At 38.1% G+C, this 19,275-nt stretch overlaps 1 protein-coding gene across 6 annotated transcripts in view; it reads left to right on the top strand.

The window, feature by feature from the left end:
• Window positions 1–19,275, top strand: part of BBS9 (Bardet-Biedl syndrome 9) — a 479,017-nt gene that overhangs the window by 375,429 nt on the left and 84,313 nt on the right. For all 6 annotated transcript variants that reach the window (XM_073238618.1, XM_073238620.1, XM_036990555.2 and 3 more), the window contains one exon: window positions 14,084–14,266. In XM_073238618.1, the coding sequence (XP_073094719.1) occupies window positions 14,084–14,266 (183 nt within the window). The remainder of the gene's footprint in view (window positions 1–14,083; window positions 14,267–19,275) is intronic.

The following is a 19,275-nucleotide window of genomic DNA, read 5'->3' as shown; positions in this document are numbered from 1 at the left end:
AAAGATTGCTAAACACTACTTTCCTAAGGTGTTTTTTAGGAGAATTAAAATATGGCTGCAGGCTAAAGCTCTAGAGAGCTGAAACAAAGAACTATTTCCTGAGGGTTCACAGCTAAACTGAGATCATTCCCATCACTAATGCACCCCTGAGGTTGCCAAGGTGGCATTCTATCCCCCCCAGATTTAAGATTTCTCTTTGGAATGGTTGGTGTAATACCTGTTATTTTATCCAAATTCAGCTTGTTATCACATTTTTGGATATTAATACCAGGAATTTAAACAAAAAGTGGCTGTGTGAATCAGTTACTTGTGTGATGAGAATCTTTTTGTTTTGTTATTCTTTGAAAATGGATTCAGATTTCTGGTAAATGGACTCTATCGGAAGATTCTGATTTAAATGGTGACACCTGTTTGATTTAGTCAACGTAAGTTATTTTTAAAACTAGCTTGTAATCTATACCTCCCTCCTCAGATAGTCCATTTCAACTACTTAGAAGTAAGAAAAAAATATGTTTTGGCTTTAGAGGGATCTCTCCTCCAATCAAATCCAAACTTGGACATTTCAAGAAAAGATGTCATTTTAATATATCCCACATTTACTTGCTTGGGCTTACAGATTGTTTTTCTTTTTTCTTTTGCCGAGGCAGACATTTTATGTTTTTGTTATATTTTTCTGCCTGTTTTGTTTTTGTATTTTTTGTTTTGGCGGAGAAACTTTAAATTAGAATGTTAATGCCATGACTGAGACCAGCATAGATCCTTTTCTTTTCTGTTTACTTCTAGTCTGTACTAGTAATGCAAATAGATATTTACTATCTTTAGGCTAAGTTCTGTAGTTCAAGATCACTTTGAAAATCATCATTAAAAATTATTTTTGTGATTGTGAAAAATGTCACTATCTCCCAAAATGTTTATTAATCACCCACTCCCCCATTTCAGCCACCCACAGAGCCACATTTATTCTTCCACTAAGGTCAGTATGGCACTTAGTGCGTGCTCAGTTGATGTTTGTTGAATAGGTTGCATAAACATATATATTTTATTTTTTATTAGGGTAAATCAACCAGCCTCTAGTCATATGAAATATACTTTATTAGCATTCCAGAATGCATATTTTTCCATTGAGATCATATAAAAGGCAGAATTAAATAGAAAAAAGAAAAATTTGCAGAAGTAAATTTTCTGGCTCCAGAGAGCTGTATAGTTCTATAGAAGCAGTGTGTGTAGTGAAGGAGCCTGGCTTTGTGGCTGGACAGGCCTGGGTTTGAATCTGGCCCCATGTTTATGGGCAGCCAATCTTTTAAGCCTTTCAGGCCTCAGTTTCATCATGGCCAAAGTGAATCTAGCAACTGTGCCACACAATTCTGTAACGGACATCATATGAAAGAACTCAGGCTTGGCCTACAGTCGGTGCCACTAGGAAGTGCAGAGGAAGCTCCGGGGACCTGTGTGAAAATCTGAGTGAGTGCCCCGCAAGGGGCAGCCAGGGCTCTTGGAACTGTCATTTTCTGGCGACTGTATTAAGACCCTGGCATCAGTGAGGCATAATCCCAAACAAAACACCAAGCAAAAATAAATTAATGTATTCTGAGATGTTAATTTTAAGGTACATTATTGACTTGATCACTTTGAAGATAAAAAGTAAAGCTAGCACATTAAATAAACACAGACATGGTAACAAACATCCTGATTTGGAAAACATTAAAATGTGTGTGTGGGTGTGCACATGTGCACACCTAACAAGCAAAATGTATTATGGAGTTAAGGAAATGTTCTATTTTCTGGGCAACTGGTATGCTAGGTATGAGCTGTACTTCTGAGAGAAGCTTCTAATAGTAGTATTAAGCCAATATATGACCGGTCTAGGATATACCATGTAGAGTTTATTTCAGTTCTGTTCAGGCATTTGTTGATCCATGCTATGTGTTAGACTCTGTACTGGATGCTAGAGGCACAGTAGTAAATAAGGCAAAACACAGTCCCTGCCTTCACAGAACTTAAACAAGTAATTTTTAATGTGATGCATATAATGGAAAGGTACAGGGTGCATAGAGAGAGTAAGATATGGGAATTATGCTATATACTTTGACAAGTAACATATATAACTTATGTGCTAAGTCAATCCCATGAACAGATGCAGAAATTATTGGGACTGACTCTCTCAGGGTCAAACAACAGTCAGGGGTGGGACAAGACCAAAGCCCAGATTTGGATTTAATCATTTGTGTGCGTATGATTTTTGATTTTCCATACCCGTTAGTTGTTTTATGTTTGAAAAGCTGGTGATGATTGTAGGGACTACAAAAATCTAAATGGCTACAGGGCCAGGCAGGTAACAAAGCTGTAGACGGAAGACAGTAAGGAGTGATTGAGGACTCATGAGTGTTTTCCTGAACCAAAGGCATTCAGACATTCAAAAGTGGATTTATTTAAAAGAAAGGACAACAAAAAAGGAATCTGTGGGTCCTTCATCCCCAAGAACTCAGGTTGGTAGGGAGGGTGTTTGTAGTTTTTTCTCATACTAAACTCAACCCTATAGTCATCTGTATAGTACTCATAATCTAGCGTAGGGATGTGTATGTGTGTGTGCATGTGCACTCGTCTTTCAGGATACAGTGTGGTACACTGGGAAATGCCTAGTTTGAATTGAGGCAGTGCTATGTGATTTTGAACTAGTATAACTTTGCTGAACCTTGTTTTCTTCATCAGTCAAAAATAATAATTACCTAGAGGGGTTGTTGAAAGGTTTAGGAATAATATACATGGTATTCACAGGACTGTGATTGGCACATAGTGGACACACAGTAAGCAGTACCTGTTGTTTTTGTTAATGTATTTGTTTTCCTTGCTCAACTGTTCTTGGCAGGCAGGTCTTAAATCACATACATCCCCATCGCTTAGCACAGACTTGACGCTGCACACTACATTTATCAATTTGGACATGCACAACTCTTAAATTCTTTTCAGTAATGATAGCCATCAAAAAGCTTGAGATGGATGAGAATGACTACTTGTATGCACCTTTTCTCCCTGGTTATAATGAAAGTGAGTCATGTCAAATTTTGTCACACAGGAAGACATTTATTAAGTAAGCATTTATAATCATGGAACAATTCATACAGCTTGAACTGTAGGCTGGGTGAAGGCTCAACTCTATGTCTTTTAGTTACTAGAATACCACCATTCTGGAAAGGTCACTTGAGAGAGAGAGAAAAATAATCCAAGGCCAAGATCCACAGGCTCTCATAATGGGCATCAGGTAGCTGGAAATCTTCTCCAAAGGCAAGACACAGGATTGTTTAGGCTCAAGCCTTGGACCATATGCCTTCACTGTCTTCCTGGATTCTCATACCTCGTTCATGCAAAGAAGAGTATGAATGTAAAAATATTCATCCAATTCATGTATCTTCAATATCATTAATTTTGCCAATGAATTGAACACCCACAATGCTGATTATCAAACATCTGATCTCACCAGCCAAAACCTATTTCTGACATTCATTTCAATAATTAGAAAGTCTCAGGGGTTGCTGGAGACACTAATAGCACAAGTGCTAATGGTAGACCTTTAGCTTGTGAGTTTTGCTTCTGATTAGCATTAGCTATTTTGAGCACAAACGTAGACTCTTGAGCAGTGATTCTCAACCAGGGTGATATTGTCCCCAGTAAGACATTTGGCAATGTCTGGAGACATTTTTAATTGTCACAATTAGAGGGAGGCTGCTATTGACATCTAGTGTGTAGAATCCAGAGATGCTGCTAAAGTTTCAACAGTGCTCAGGGCAGTCCCCCACAACAAAGAATTATCTGGCCCCCAAAATCATTAATGAGGAGGTCGAGAAGTTCTGCTCTAGGGTGTAGCTTAAACTGACTCATATACTCACATCATAAGACCTTTTGTATGGTGATGTATTTTGAAATTAAATTGCAGATACTTACCACATAAACTTAGCAGTGAAGATTTAAACAAATTTAATAATTCATTATAATGTAACACAAATGGGAGGTATGAATTTAGAGCCTAATTATTTACTAACCTATGGTAGACCTAATAAATAACATAGCCTATAAAAACTTTTCAAAAATGGTAGACCTTGGTCTTGTTCCCCTGAAATGTAGGAATGGGCTTCTATTGCTCAAATAGTGTTTCTGTAAGTTGTCAGCTTAATGGACACTCTTGTGCTACTGAGTTACTAGGCTTTTTAATTTACTTCAATATGACAAATAGGCATTGAATGCCTGCCATGCGCCAGAGACTGTAGGAGGGGTACAGCAAACAATAAAACAGTCTCTGTTCTGGAGGAGTTTACAACACAGTAAGAGCCAGGCACAACATGTCTTCAGTAAGGCCACTTCCAATTATAATGTCCCAACGGCCTGTGACTGTAGAAATACCCACAATTTACCCTTGTTTCACTACACATGACACCAGGCAGCTTCACTTCTTGCTTTTTGTGTTATTGCCATGTGGTCTGAGCCATATTGGCCTGTACATGTCTTGCTAAAGTACTACCAGATAGTAGTGGTATAACTATGTATTTATCTAAAAAAGCAAAAATAAATAAGCACAGGAGTTCGAGAGAAGTGGACTCTGAAAAACTAGATGTTCTAAAAGGAGATTCATAGAATGAAAAGTCTCAACAGTTTTATTTTATTGTGAAAAATGTCACATTCATTTCTTAAACTCTGAAATGAAGGAAATAATTGATAGGTCATCAGCACGGCTGGCATCTCCAGTTTCCCTTTTTGCCTTTTTAGGTAGATACCAGCATGTCTTAGTTGATCACATGTAATAATGTGTCTTAGCATTCACCGCCTTAGCTAAGGAATGCTCTTAGAACACCAAGCCAACGGCCCACTCTCTCCATCATTTCTCTTCATTGGAGATGGCACTCAAAGCTGTGTGGGTGGCTGCATAATTACCAACATGTCTACATGTAGGAATGCGGCCTGAAATATTCTAAACTTAGAAACTATTTGGATCAGGCCTTGTGAATGTTGTTTTTGGACAGTGATAACTGTGGCATTCTCCAGGGTTTGTAAAATGAGCTAGGACATTGCCAACCACAGCTTCCAGCTTTAACAGTGTTCTGCTCAGTGAGTAACCATGGTTGGGAGAGCCTTCATTCTTCTTTTTACAACTTGGTACCATTAATTATTATTCTTTAAATTGGGGTTTCACTTGGCTATAAGTAGATAATTTTATGGAAAGAGGTAAAAATTTGGTCAGCCAGAGGGTGGGGGCACAGGTAAAAATATAATCAGGTTTGATTGAGATCAGTTGTATTTTTAGCATCATTATTAGCCAAGTGTTGGTGTTCGTTGCCTTTCAGCTGATTAAGTTACATGCCTATTTGGTGAATAAACTTTGTAGAAATAGCAAAATTTGTCTCTATGTCACTTATAAATGATTTATTGTCTTTCTCATTTGATATTCTTATGTATCAATAGTATATATTTTTAAAGTCTCAGCCAAAGTCTATATTCCAGCACTGCCTACCTTTCATATTCTTCTGGGCAGAGCTCTAAAAAAAGAAAAAGAAAAAAGATTTCTATAGTATATAGTGTAAAGAAATTTCCCAGGAATAATTTGTTTCTCTAAAACCAGTTTTATATGAATTCGAAAGGCATTTGGCAAGTGTAGATTGATGTCAAGGAAAACTATAATCCTATACCAAATAAACCATCACGACTTCTGAGAGTCATAATGGCCATTCCTTGGTGTTTCCGAGCATGAGGTGATTTAGCCAATTAGCAGGTCTCTTTTTATAAAGACAGCTGAAGTTCATACTGAATAGGTACACTTTTCATGTTGTTTTAATAGCTACCCAAAATGGTGACCTGGTTAAAACTGTATTCTAATCCTGAGTTTGGTTTCGGAATTTCAGCTAAATATACATTGTAGGGGAAATCGTGGGTTTTTACTCCATGTGAGGTGCACTAGAGTGTAATTCAGTACCCTGTCCTGTTTATACAAAGTAACTGAGTAGCAGAAGTAGCTAAGAGTTATATTGTTGCTCTGCCTTTGAGTTAAAATCCAAGGGTTCTCTTCTATCTAGTTGAAGATTCAGCACATAGATAATGAAACACTTCTTACATGCTTTTCTGACATTTAAATCATCTCTGTGCCCTTTCTCTTTTCATTTTGAGCCTTATATCATTGTTTTTGGAGAAAGAACAATTCTTTTGGATACAGATTGGATATTTTCAGCCAAAGTAAAAGTTTACACCTGGCAAACATTTTCTTCCTTGTGCAAGGCCTTTGCCGCAGTGAAGTCTGCAGCAAATGCCATCACAACATCCTTGAGTGAGAAGTATGCCCTGTTTGTTGTCTGCTTTCAGATCTCCCCTAGGCTGAAAGTGTGTCTTTTTAACCAAAGATCAGCCATGTAGAGAATAAATTAATTTCTGTAGTCATTAGAGCTGTTTGTGGCTTGGTGTTAGGCAGCTGTGGCCAAAGGTGAACCAGAGAAAATTTTAAAAAAGCAGATGACAGATATATTGAGGTAGATCTGTTGTTTCCATGTGGCATTACTTGGGTTCTGTTCCAGTTGGGAGCCTGGTGATACTTGATGGAGTGTGTGTAGGATTTAAGATTAGTTCAGTGTGGTTGCTAGTTGTGCTGGATTGTTAGGTGGGCTGACTCTGAGGTTCATCAGCTCAGCCAGCATTTGTGCAGCACACATTGTGTACCAAGTCTGGAAGACTGAGGGCTTGTTGGGGACTTAGCAGTTGCTCTTATTACACTGAAATTTTCTGGGATTGGTATGAGTTTTGATTTCCCTCTGTCTTCCCGTAGTGTACTTTATAAACATTTTATTCAAATCACTAAATTTTCTAGCATTTTCAATAAGGTACAAAAGAAAATCAAACAATGTCTTATACCCTGGTGAATAAGCCTCAGAGGATTTCTAGAGAACATGTCATACCAGGCAGACATGGTGTGTGTGTGTGTGTGTTTTAATATAATTGCTCAACAGGAGTAAGAAAGGGAATCCAATACATGTAACTACATAGCTTTTAGAAATATGTTTGGTCCAAGATCTCATGACATTTCACTTTGAAATTTGGCTAAACTTGGCCACAAAATGAGTGCTGTCCCATTGAGTGACCACATGGCGATGGCCAGGGAACATTGCAGTGTGACCGGCTGGTCTGCATCACCTAGGAGGTGATAGTTGGTAGTGTGCCTTAAGTCTCAGGAGAAATATCTTCCTTTTTCAATGTCATTGTTAAGCTAGCAGAAAAAGTAAAATTTACCAGGTGTTATGAAATTGAAAGGAGCCCTCAACTATAGGGAGTATTGGAAATACTAACCAGGAGTGGACACATTAGAAATGAATAGAAGGGTTGTTAACTAGCTTTTATTGAGTATCACTTATAGATGAGAAAACTAAGTCTGAGAGAGAAAAAGTAGCCAAAGGTTGTACAGCTAGTAAGTAGTATTACCAATATTCATACTTAGATCTAATTGACTCAAAGTCACCTCATTATTCCATCCTCCAGAATGTTGTTAATCCCCAATTGCAATATGGTATAGCCATTAATATATAAAGATGGTTGCTTAAAGGTGCTTTTATTTGTGTTAATTTATCTACCTTACATGAATTATACTTTCACGATACTTTTTCCTTTTCTTATTATTTTTAACAGCTTTATTGACATATTATTTACATACATACAATTCACCCATTTAAAATGTACAACTTAATGATTTTTTGCATATTCATAGGATTGTGCAACCATCACCACAATCTAATTTTAGAACATTTTCATCCCCCCTTAAAGAAACCCCATGTGTATCAGCAGTCACTTTCCATTCCCTTCTGTCCACCACCCACCTGCAACCCTAAGAACTAATCTATTTGCTGTGTTTATAGTTTTGCCTATTGTGAACATTTCATATAAATGGAATAATACAACATATGGTCCTTTGTGACTGGCTTCTTAACTTAGCATAATGTTTGTAAGGTTCATCCATAGTAGCATGTGTAAGTACTCTATTTCTTTTTATGGCCAAATACTATTCCATTATGTGGATAGGCCACGTTTAGTTATTCCATTAATCAGTTGTTGGACATTTGGTTGTTTCTACTTCTGGGCCATTATAAATCATTCTGCTATAAACATTTGCAAGCGAGCTTTTGAGAGGACATGCATTTTGGTTTCTCTTGGCATAAACCTAGAAGTGGAATTGCTGGTCATATGGTAACTCAGTGTTTAACTTTTTGAGGAACTGCCAAACTGTTTTCCAAAGTGACTGTATCATATCATATTACCACTGGCAATATATGAGGGTTCTGATTTTTCCACATCCTTGCCAGCACTTGGTATTGTCCATCTTTTTACTTCTCTTGTTTAATTCTCATAATCCTAAGAATTAACCAAAAACATATTCTTACTGTTATTTTATAGGTTAAAAACTCCAAATCAACAATCATTGAAGAAGAAACCCAGTATGTGTAAATGGAGGTGAAGAAGTGGCATAGATAGTTCAAAACAACAAATCATCCCAAAGTAATTTAAGGTTTTTCAGTCTGACACTTATGGTTATGTTGAATGGTACAGATCCTATTTCCCATCCCTACATTTTAAAGGTGATGAAACTAGAGCCCAGAAAAGGGCTAAATTGAATACTGACATAAAGCTGCTTGTTAGAGAAGCCAGGATTAGAAACTCCATCTCCTTGGCCCCCAGGCCATTGCCTGTTACAGCACAGCCTATTGCATTCTGCCATAGGGGATGCATAAACTCATCCACATCATTGGAACTCCATTTGCTTAACTCATTCATCCACGCTAGCCCTTTTTAAAATAAACTTCATTAATTTGCATGGAGTATTGGAAGGTCAGCAAAGCTGAAATCTCCCATTGGGAAGTTCCTGATACAATTTGTTGCAAATATTGCCTATGATGAAAGGGATGTACAGGCAGAAAACTGATGTGGGCAGTGTCGCTCAGTGACATTTCTTGGGGTCAGATTGCTTGGGTGTGAATTCTGACTGCCGCTTCCTAACTGCTTGACCCTTTTTGTAATTCTGTTTCCTTATTTTTTAAGTGGGGGCAATACCTCGTAGAATTGCTCTGAGAATGAGATTAGGTATGCCCTGTAAGGAGGTTAGCACAGTGCCTGGCATCTAGAAAGCCCTTAGTAAATGTTGACAATCATTATTATTCAGCATCAATTTGCTCAGACCACTGACAATGTTGTAATCTGAGATTTATAGAAAGCAAGTGAATCATCTCTTTTAAAAAGGAGCTCCACTCACAGAATAGGCCTAGAAAATAGCTGTTTTCTAAAGTCTTCATACGTTTGAATTAACTTCTCAACCTTTACAAATTATGAACTTATTTCCTTTATACTGTAACTTTGGGCAGAAACCAGCCTGGAAGTTTCAATTCAAGTTGACTTCATGTTTGAAGGCCCAACAATGGCAAACCTTAATTAGAGTAATATGCCTGTTACGGATGGAATATATAAGTAGGGTTTTCCTTAGTGTCTTTGTTTGATTATCAAGATAAAAACCCACTGTTTTTTTTTTTTTATGGGGCCAACTGTATATATTTGTGTCCCAGTGCAGAAGAAAGGGCATGTGATGGGGAATTAGGAGACAGGCTTGGAATCCTGGCTCTTCTCTGCCCTAGTTTATGATCCTAGGCAGTGTGCTGTCTGAGCACTTGAGCTCATCAGAGCTCTTAAGCTTCTGTTCCCTCATCTGGAAGTGGGCACGAGGGGATCAACAACTGCTGTCTCAGAGGGTAGTCATGAGGACCGAAAGGTAATGTGGGTATAACAGCACTACCATAGTTCCTGGCCCACAGTTGGGGCTCAGTAAATGGTGGATAAACAGCAACAGAGTGGGGTTCTGTGTGCCACACCTGAGATTTGGAGGCAGATTTGACGGTGAGTTTAGGTGAAGAGATTGGATGCATCTGTGTTCACACAGTATGATTCATGTCTACCCTGCTGTAGCTGCTGCTTTCCTGTAACCAGTTTTAGAGACTATCTTGGCAGCTGGAAGTATTTGGGATTAATTTCACACTCACTTTATGAGCTGAGCATTTTCTTGCAAGCAGCTCCCTTGGCCTCTGCCTCATTACTTTGGCATCAGCTGATATGGCAGTTGGACAGAGATGTCCTTTGGGGTCTCCATTTTATTTGGAAACCTTCAATTTAAAAAAAAAAACAAAGGCCATCAACACATTGTGCTTGAAGTTGTTAGCATTTATTGTTTCCTCAATTCGTTCCTTTCTGTAGTTCTGTTGAACACCAGGGAACACACATTTTGCACAGCCAGTGATGAGCCCTGAAAAAATCACTCTCCCTCAGATTTAAGCCCTAGCAGCTGGTTGGCCTCATTTCTCAGTTCCAGGTGAGCTATGAGATCCTCTAGGCCTTGGTCAGACAGATCTACATCTTGACGCATCTAGTTTTTCCAGCCCTTTTTCACTATGTTAATTCTGCTAAATTCATTTGGCTCTCTTGGAGAACAAAGTAAACTTGGCTGTTACGTGTAAAACTAAATTGAGAACATGGAGATCTGTTTAATATTTCATGCTGGCCAGTAGGTCAGGAAGATTTTCCTTGGGGGTAATTTACATAAGGAATTGTTTATCCCATTTCTTTCCAATTTCTGTGGCCATTTGGGGATAGCAGAATCTTTTCACAATGGCATAGAAGTATATCCAGAGAGACTGAAACTTAGAGAAATGGTGCTTCTCCCGGATTGATGTATTCTGGGCCTTGCTCAGGAAAGATCCTGTGGCTTGGGCTGCTGTCTCACTGAGAAGTCATTCTTCCACCACAGCTGTGTTTAGCAAGTTGGGTGGGTCCATGAACTGACATGCTATTACACTTAGTAAGAATTTTCCCTTGATAGTGAGGAACGTGCATAAAAGCGTCACTTAAGCTCCAGCAAATGCCCCAAATGTTACTGTGATCTGATTGATACCCGTTTAGGGTGCAGCCTCTGTCAGGTAGCACTCACATTCAGACTACTCCATGGCTCCCCAGTGCCTACGGCATCCAGCACAGGCATTCCACCTTGACATTCTGGTTCCTCTGTAGCAGTTGCCCCAAATTATCCTTTTTGTCTCATCAAATGCTATTTCCAAACTGGAATATTTGCTCCTTTCTGAACTAACAGCTTCTGCTTTTTTGCTTTAATACATTTGCTCAAGTTATTTCCTTCACTTTTAAAGTCCCCTTACCCAGTATCTATTCTTGAGGATGAATATCAGCTACTTCTTCTCAGTGGAATGCTGGTAAATATTTAACAACTGGCTGTCTGGGGAGGATGGGGTGAGTGGGACGCATGGCTTTGTGTATTTGTACATTTCCATGTTGTCAGTACTTCTACCACAGTTGACTTTAAGCTACTAATGTGAGGTCACTAAATGCTGAGTTGGGAAGAAATGGGCAGTAGTCCACCATTGCAGAGTGTTTCCAATGTACAGATACAGTAGGCATACATAACCTATAGGGCCTTGATTGTAGTACAATAATTAAGAAGTAGTGAGTTTGGAGTATTTTCCTTTCTTCAGTGGTCTCTCTTTCATGCTTTCTGAGGGTGTTTTTATTTTCTACTTAATGACATTCCAAGTGAGGAAAAATTAAAAATTTAAATTGTTAGCATGAATTCTACCATTAATCTTTATATTGTGCAATGCCAGTTTTAAATGCAAATAGAAGAGCATTTAACTATATGAGTTAATGTGCATGTCTCCTCTGCTCCTGTGCATGCTCCATTATCCCATTGGGTTCACTTATAAGACACAAATTCAAAAATAAAATTAATAAGTATTTCAAGACAGAGACAACAGGGCATTGCCAAGCATGGAGTCCTTCTAAGCAGAGGCACAGTTGGCATTCCCTGGATACAGGACTGGCAAATTCCTTACATCTGCTGAGTCTCAGAGGCCTCATCTGTGAAACCGAGATTATGCCAGCTAAGCCACAGTGGACGTGGGAGGACTGAAGGCACTGATATCTGTATGGCACAGAGCAGGACGCTTGGCATGCAGTCTATGCTCAATTAATTGGAAGGCTTATTATTAACATAATTATCATAATGTTGATGGTGTTCTCCTTTATAATCTATAAGGTCTTCCCTACATTGTCAACATTTTCCTCGACCTATTTTCCTTTCTGCATTATAAACTCTTTGAAGGTAGAGATTATATCTGTTGCCATTGAATTCCCTATAGTGCTTCCTGCAAATTTTTGCATGTCCCTGGCACTCAGGAGGTGTTTATGACCTTGATCTTTGTATGATTTGGACTTACTGACAATAAGCATCTGTGTCATAATATGATGGTCCCCACCATGAGGCTTAATTGGTAACATTCACAGGAAGAAAAAGAATATAAACTTAGACTTTAACAGGAGTCAGTTGTAATCATGGTGAGGGTGGGGAAAGCAGATGATTCCAGGTGTTTTGGTTTAAGGAAAGTGGCCTCTGTCTGTCTCTTCAAGGGGACTTCTTGAAGTAATGGGAAGGGATGAGTTCCAAGCCTCATTTGAGTAAAAGAGGCCCCAGGGATATTAAATCTGGCCCATAATAATCTGTCCCATTGCTAACTTCTTTCACACTTACTTTCTGTTCTGCACAATTAGGACATTATTACAGTAATGTTTCTTTCCACTAATTGGTTGTGTATATGCTTCCTGTCCAACATATTATAAGATCCTCATGGGCTATAAGATATCATGTATTTCTTTTGAATGCAAATGAAAAGTAGCATGGTACTAGACACATAGTAAGCAATGTACTTTATTCTATGCTGACCTTTATCCAAACTGCCAGGGTTCCCTGGAGAGCTGAATGTGAATTACAATTGCCTTTTATAACTCCTGCAAGCCCTGAACCGACTGGCAAAGAATCCTGGTAGCCCAGCAGTGTCAGGCAAGGACCTTCATTTGCTTTGTCTTTCTGTACCTTACACCTCTTTTCCAATGTCTCCCAGACACTCTGAGGACTGTCCCCCTGTAGTCCCTCTTCTGCCATGGAACTTAGGAAACCACACAGCTGTAGACTCTACTTGTTTGAATGATGATTTCTTAACAGACCTTTGGACCAGTTGTCCCTAAGCCATGAAATATTACCGAATGGTCATCTGTGCTAGGCTTCTGAAACTCATCTCAGCTCTAGTTCCTCAAGCTGGCAGGCACTTGTAGAAAGGAGCTCACATTGCCCTGGCTTTTGCTATTTCTGTTTTGGGGGCTGTCAGATGCCTTGAGCCTGTGGGCCAGTCAGTTCATTATTTTTAATGAGCGCAAAATTCACCGAGACATTAAAATAAAATAAAACGCCAGTGGGCAGTCTTGGATGTTCCATCCAATTGTTGCTTTAGTTCTTTTTTCCACAGGATTATTCAAGAGGATGAAAAAAAAAAGGCCAATCCTACTCACTCCTGCCAATTTTGTCCTAACTAGATTTGGCATTGTAAAGCTAGCACACCCTGAACATTCTTTTTTCTTTAAGGTCCCGGTGGGCTGCTGCCGAACATTTCTGTTAAAAATGACATTACTTGACTGATCAAATGTTTGAACGTTATCTATTTTTTGGATAGAATAAAGACATATTGGATGTCCCAATACCATGGAGCATATCAAGAATAACAATCAGAGGAAAGGAAGACAGCCATTTTTAGAAAAGGATGTACTGAAGTTATTTTAAAACACAAGGCAAATGCAGTTATTTTGATAAGAATTTTTTAAATTGATCAATCTGTGGCTATTACTAAAAACTGTTATAACTGTATTAGAGGTTACTTATATCATCATATATTGTAGGAGGTCAGTCGATGGTGAAGCAGACACTGAACAATGGTCCCCATTAAGCTGATTTTGTGGATATTTTCATCTTCTGGCCATATGGATTTGAAATTACTTTGGACTCTTTTTTTAAAGAAGGAAGTGAACAGATGAATGATAACTCTTTTATTATTCAACATAGCTTGTGTTTGTGGAAGACAAAGTTCATCAAGTTGTTTTAAAGAAAAACAAGAGTGTGCCAAATGTAATTTGTTGAGGGCTCAAGCATTGTGAAATTATGCCTAACTGATGTTTGTAATTTTTGCAGGTAATAGCTCTAGCAGATGCAGTGGAGGAGAACCAGGACAATCTGTTCCAGTCATTCACCAGGCTGAAAAGTGCCACTCATTTGGTGATCCTGCTGATCGGGCTGTGGCAGAAGCTTAGTGCTGACCAGATCGCTATTCTGGAAGCGGCATTTTTGCCACTGCAGCGGGATACTCAGGAGTTGGTAAGGACCCACAAGCCTGCAGTGGGAACAGCCCTGGTTACTGGGAGGATTGTGGTTTTAGGAAGATGTCACTTGGCTATCATATTATCTAAGGTATCAAATGAAAGCTTGTTTTTGTTTTTAACCCAAATCCTGTTTTCTTTTTCTTTAAGTCATATGAAAATATCAAATAAAGGCCCTTTTTCTAAGGCTATTTTAAAAATAGGTGTATAGCCCATTTTTATGTGGTATCCAGTCTGTTTTTTATATGCTCTTCAATCACTTAGAGGCCAGGGGAACAGTCATTTGACCGCCTGAATGATGGCAGTAAACCTTCAGATTAGCTAATCCTTTCCTTTTCCGCCAGAGAAAACAGCTCACATTTTAATTTGTTCAACGTTCTTAAATTTAAGTGTCACTTCAGTGGTTACAGAGAACTGAGATAGCCTTGCTAAATGACAGAAATATTTTATTACAGTTATATACTTTTTTATATGGAGTTTATAAACTCTTCTACGCTTGATCCTCTGAATGGGAAGTTCAAAACAAAAAGGAGAAAAGTGAGGGTTTATATTTGGGGTTTTTGGTAAAGGATTACTTAAATAAAAACACTAAGATCTTATGAATTGTAGAGTTATTTATGACCACCAGGTATCATTTTGGGGGGAACTTTTTACATGCTTTTATTTATAGAGAAATAATATACTTCTTGGAAATTTGAAACCCTTGAGCTTATTTTTTGTATTGGAAGAAACCATTTCAAAAAAAAAGTCATTTCAAATCCATTTTTAAAAATAGATATGAGAACACAGTACTAAATATAATAGTACTAAAACTAACATTTTTGAGTACTTACTAGGTACTAGGTGCTATTTTGAGTGTTTCACAAGTATTATCTCATTTAATCTAAAGCGTGGTCTTGTAAAGTAGTTAAGGTACTGTTTTTATCCCTATTTTACACATGGGAAAGTTTAGGCTCTGAGAGCTGCATACCTTTCTGAAAATAGTGGGCAGTAGAACCAGGATTTGGATCCAAGTCTGTCTCCTTCCGAAGCATGTTTTTCACTAGTACACTATTTTAGTGAGTGAAGTCCTGAACAAGATTTTGAAAATCACAAGCCTTGTCAGTTTGATCTAATTTTCTATAGTTGGGTTAAAGGATTGTCATATTCAAAAATAATCAAGCTATATTTTACATCCTAAATAAATTACTAATAAATGAATAGGAAAAAATTTAGAGTATACCATTTTTTAGATTGATAAAGTAAAATTGCAGCTAAAATTGACCTTTGAGAAGCTAGAAATATAGACGTTGTAATAATGGAAACTAAAGAATACAATGTTGAGGATTATATGAATAAGAATGATAACTGTCACTTATGAACTCAGGTTTAGTAGCCAAAAATACTTGGATGGTCTAAGTTCCTGGTCCTCCTCTTAATGACAAAGTCCATCTGGTTAAGTTTCTGAACTCAGAATTCTAAGTCTCTGTTTCTATAGCTAAAATATGGAAACAATAATAGGACCTACCCAGTATGTTGTAAGGAGAATTAAATGAGATAATGGAGTAGAGGGCTAATCATTATTATAAATGGTTTGTACATTTTACGTATCTTGTTTATAGTCCTCACTAAAGTCATGCAAGATAGGTATTCTTACCTTTCCATGGTTATTTGTCTCCTTAACTACTGGAGGGCAGGAATTACATCTTACTCAGGTTTACAGTCTCAGTACTTGGCACAATGCCTGACCATCGCACAGTCAATATTTGCTGGGTGAGTGAACAGAGAAAAGGGTGGAAGCTAACAAGAGGTGACTTGGCAGAACTGATGGAGTGGCTATGATCTGGGGCATGAGGAAGTAGAGCAGGGCCAGCTGCATAATTTATAGGGCCCAGTGCAAAATGGAAATGCAGATCTCATGTTTAAAAAAGTAGGGAAAAGTGTTAATGTGCTATTAAAATAGGTACTAAAAACAAAGACTTTTACTTTCTTCAGTCTCTCTGGTCAGTGTTTTTATTTGATGTTTTATGTTTTTGTAAATAAAAAAATTTTAAATTTAAATTGTTAGCATGAATTTTACCATTAATCTTTATAATGTGCAATGCCAGTTTTAATACGAACATAAGAGTATTACACTTGTATGCAGAACTACCAAACCTATGCAGTTTGTACTTGGTAGCTCGTACGTGCATGTGTGTTTTGTTCTGCTAGAACCATGCAATTGCTGCACACATTCACTGTCTTTATTTTACTTAACATGCACACATCTGCTGACACTCTCCACCTTTAGTTTACTGCTGAGTAAGGAAAGACCAAAGAGAAAAGAAGTGCTGTCACTCTATTTCTTTTTTCTTCTGTGTTACCATTTTCAGTGTAGGTGGTGGATAATATAGGGATGTAACAGGAGTCTAACAGGCTTCCTTAGTCATTTGTTTTTTTGAATCTGTTACCTTCTTTCTTCATTCAAAACAAGTTCTGGTTCAAATGAAAAATCTTTCAGGGCCGTCAGTGTCTCTGCTTCATCCGTTCAGATGTAACACACCTTCCTCATACTGGCTGTGAGTCTCCTTGAACTCCCACTCATCATGGGACCATAGGAATCCTGAGCTCATGGGCTGTGTGAATGGGGCAGAAAGGAGGGAGGATGCACACATATTGTGCATGTCTTCCCTTCTCATACATACTTCATTGTCCCATCAGACTTTGCTTAGAAAACACAGGTTCAAAAACAAAATTACTAAGAATTTCAGGATGATGCCAACAAAGCATTAAACCGTGTCCGGGGCCCCTCTGAGTGCGGGACCCTCCTGAGCACGAGTACTTCTGAGCATGGCACTCTATGCGACCGCACAACTCATATGCTCCTGAAGCCAACCTTGAAGTGTGGTTAGAGTCAAAGGAAGAATTTCCTAGAAATAAAGGTTCTCAAATGTAGGAACTGAGTCTCAAGAGAGATTGTGGTATTTCCAACTCCAGATATCTTTAAAAACAGCCTCTTTTTGCTGGGCATTTGTAAGTATGTTCATCCCTGCAGGCAGGTGAATGGACTTAGCATCGTTTCAAAGCCCATTTCTGTCCTGCCTCTGTGTTCTCTCTGTCATACCTCTCAAAACATGTAGGGGAAAATTCTTTCAACTCACTTCCAAATTTGGTGAGATTAGAAGGTGTATATATTTTTTATGTCTATTGAAGTCATTAATGAGACAGGACATTTGATAAAGACATACCTTGGAGAAGAATGAATCAAAAAAGACATTTTAATACTGCTTGTTATGCTCTTCATCTTTAATTAAGTTGTGGTATTCACTTTGGACTTATACTGTTGAGACAGCTTATGTATCTCGAGAAAAAAGGAATCCCTTTTCATTCTTTAAGACGTACGTATGCAGTATGTGGTTTTGACATGCTAGTTCACAATTCCCCACATTGTGCTTTAGACCTCACAAATAAATGTTATGTGATGGGTGTCCCACTGAGATGTGAAAATGAAGAATGCAAACTTGAAATAACTGGGAAGGAGGGTGAGGCAGGGAAGAAAGGACTCTCTGACTGGAATGTTGAAAATACATCCCATATTGAAGTTATTATGATACCACAAAAATCTGAGTGTAATTTAAATGGCTTGGTTGAGAGTGGATGGCAGAGTACATGTGTGAGGGGGAGAACTTTAGACGTGGACAACATTTTCAGAACAGCCTCAGCCTCTCAGTTCTAGGTCAGATGTTCCCACAACTACTAAAACGTAGAAGAAAGTGCTCAGAAGATGTTTTATTTATGTTTCAAATAGCACTGTATAGTGGATTGTTGTATTGCTATTTAGATGGCATGTGTCACAAGGTAGATTAAATGCTATAGTCAACTCTGGAATATTTTGTTCTTAATGGCATCAGGTTCATAAAGCAAAAATAATTAGAATTTATTATTGCTAATTAAAAGTAATGTTCTTCACACTGTATTGTCAGTATTTAAAAAAATACCATTCTATTTGGAAAAGAATTCATCATTTTTTCCTTTGATGTGTCTCTGTAGCCCATTTTTGCCACCCCTCACTACTATTTGAGGCCAAATAAATGCTGGTATTACAGACTACTACATGTGACTTTTAACAGGTGATGGAAGTTATATATGTCCAATGTGTTCTTGTACAGATACTCCCTTTTGCTTCAAGGAAACAGTAAATGTTCTATTTAGTGTCTCCAAAAAAGCTCTTAGATTTCCATCAGAGGATTTGATAACATATTATTGTCCCTACCATCTTCCTGTGATGATGGAGTTTTACCCGACATAATGTTCTATCAGAGTGCCAGATAGGGCAATTTTAAAACTAATTATTTTCTTACTTTTCAAGTTAGGGGCTGAGGATATTTCAGAGTATTTGAATTCTCCGTGCAGCATTTAAACATGCCTATACTGACCCTCTATCTACATTAGGTTCTATGGAATATACTATCTCTACTTAGGCCAGTGAGGTGCTGTGTTACTGGCTGGAGTCTGAGAGTGCATTTAATTGTGGTGTTATACACATCCCCCTCCTATGGTGCTGTAACAGAAGCCAAAAGCTGCAAAAATACTACATGCCTCAGGACTGGCCTAAGAAGGCAAATCTTTTATCCAGGAATTTTTTCATTCACTAAATATTTGAGCATCTACTATGTTTCAAGCAGTGTTCTAGGCACTTAGTACACCTCAATACACATAACAGACTTAGACCCATCCTTTGTGGGCCTACTTCAACATTGCAAGCAAACATATTCTAGTCATATTCCACCATAAACATATTGGCTGTCTAATATGGTAGCCACTTGCCATACGTGGCTAAATTGAAATTTAAATAAATTAAAGTAAAGTAAAATTAAAATCTCAGTTCCTCAGTCTCACTAGCTATATTTCAACTGCTCACTAGCCACATATGATAAGAGGCTACCACACTGGGCAGTGCAGATATAGGACATTTCCATCATTGCAGAAAGTTCTGTTGCATAGCACTGTCGGTTATTAAGAGAGAAAGTGTTAACAAGTTTAGTACAT

This window comes from Manis javanica, chromosome 6, assembly GCF_040802235.1.
Source record: "Manis javanica isolate MJ-LG chromosome 6, MJ_LKY, whole genome shotgun sequence".
NCBI lineage: Eukaryota > Metazoa > Chordata > Mammalia > Pholidota > Manidae > Manis > Manis javanica.
The sequence above is the reverse complement of the archived record's forward strand: the minus strand, read 5'-3'. Positions and strand labels throughout refer to the sequence as shown.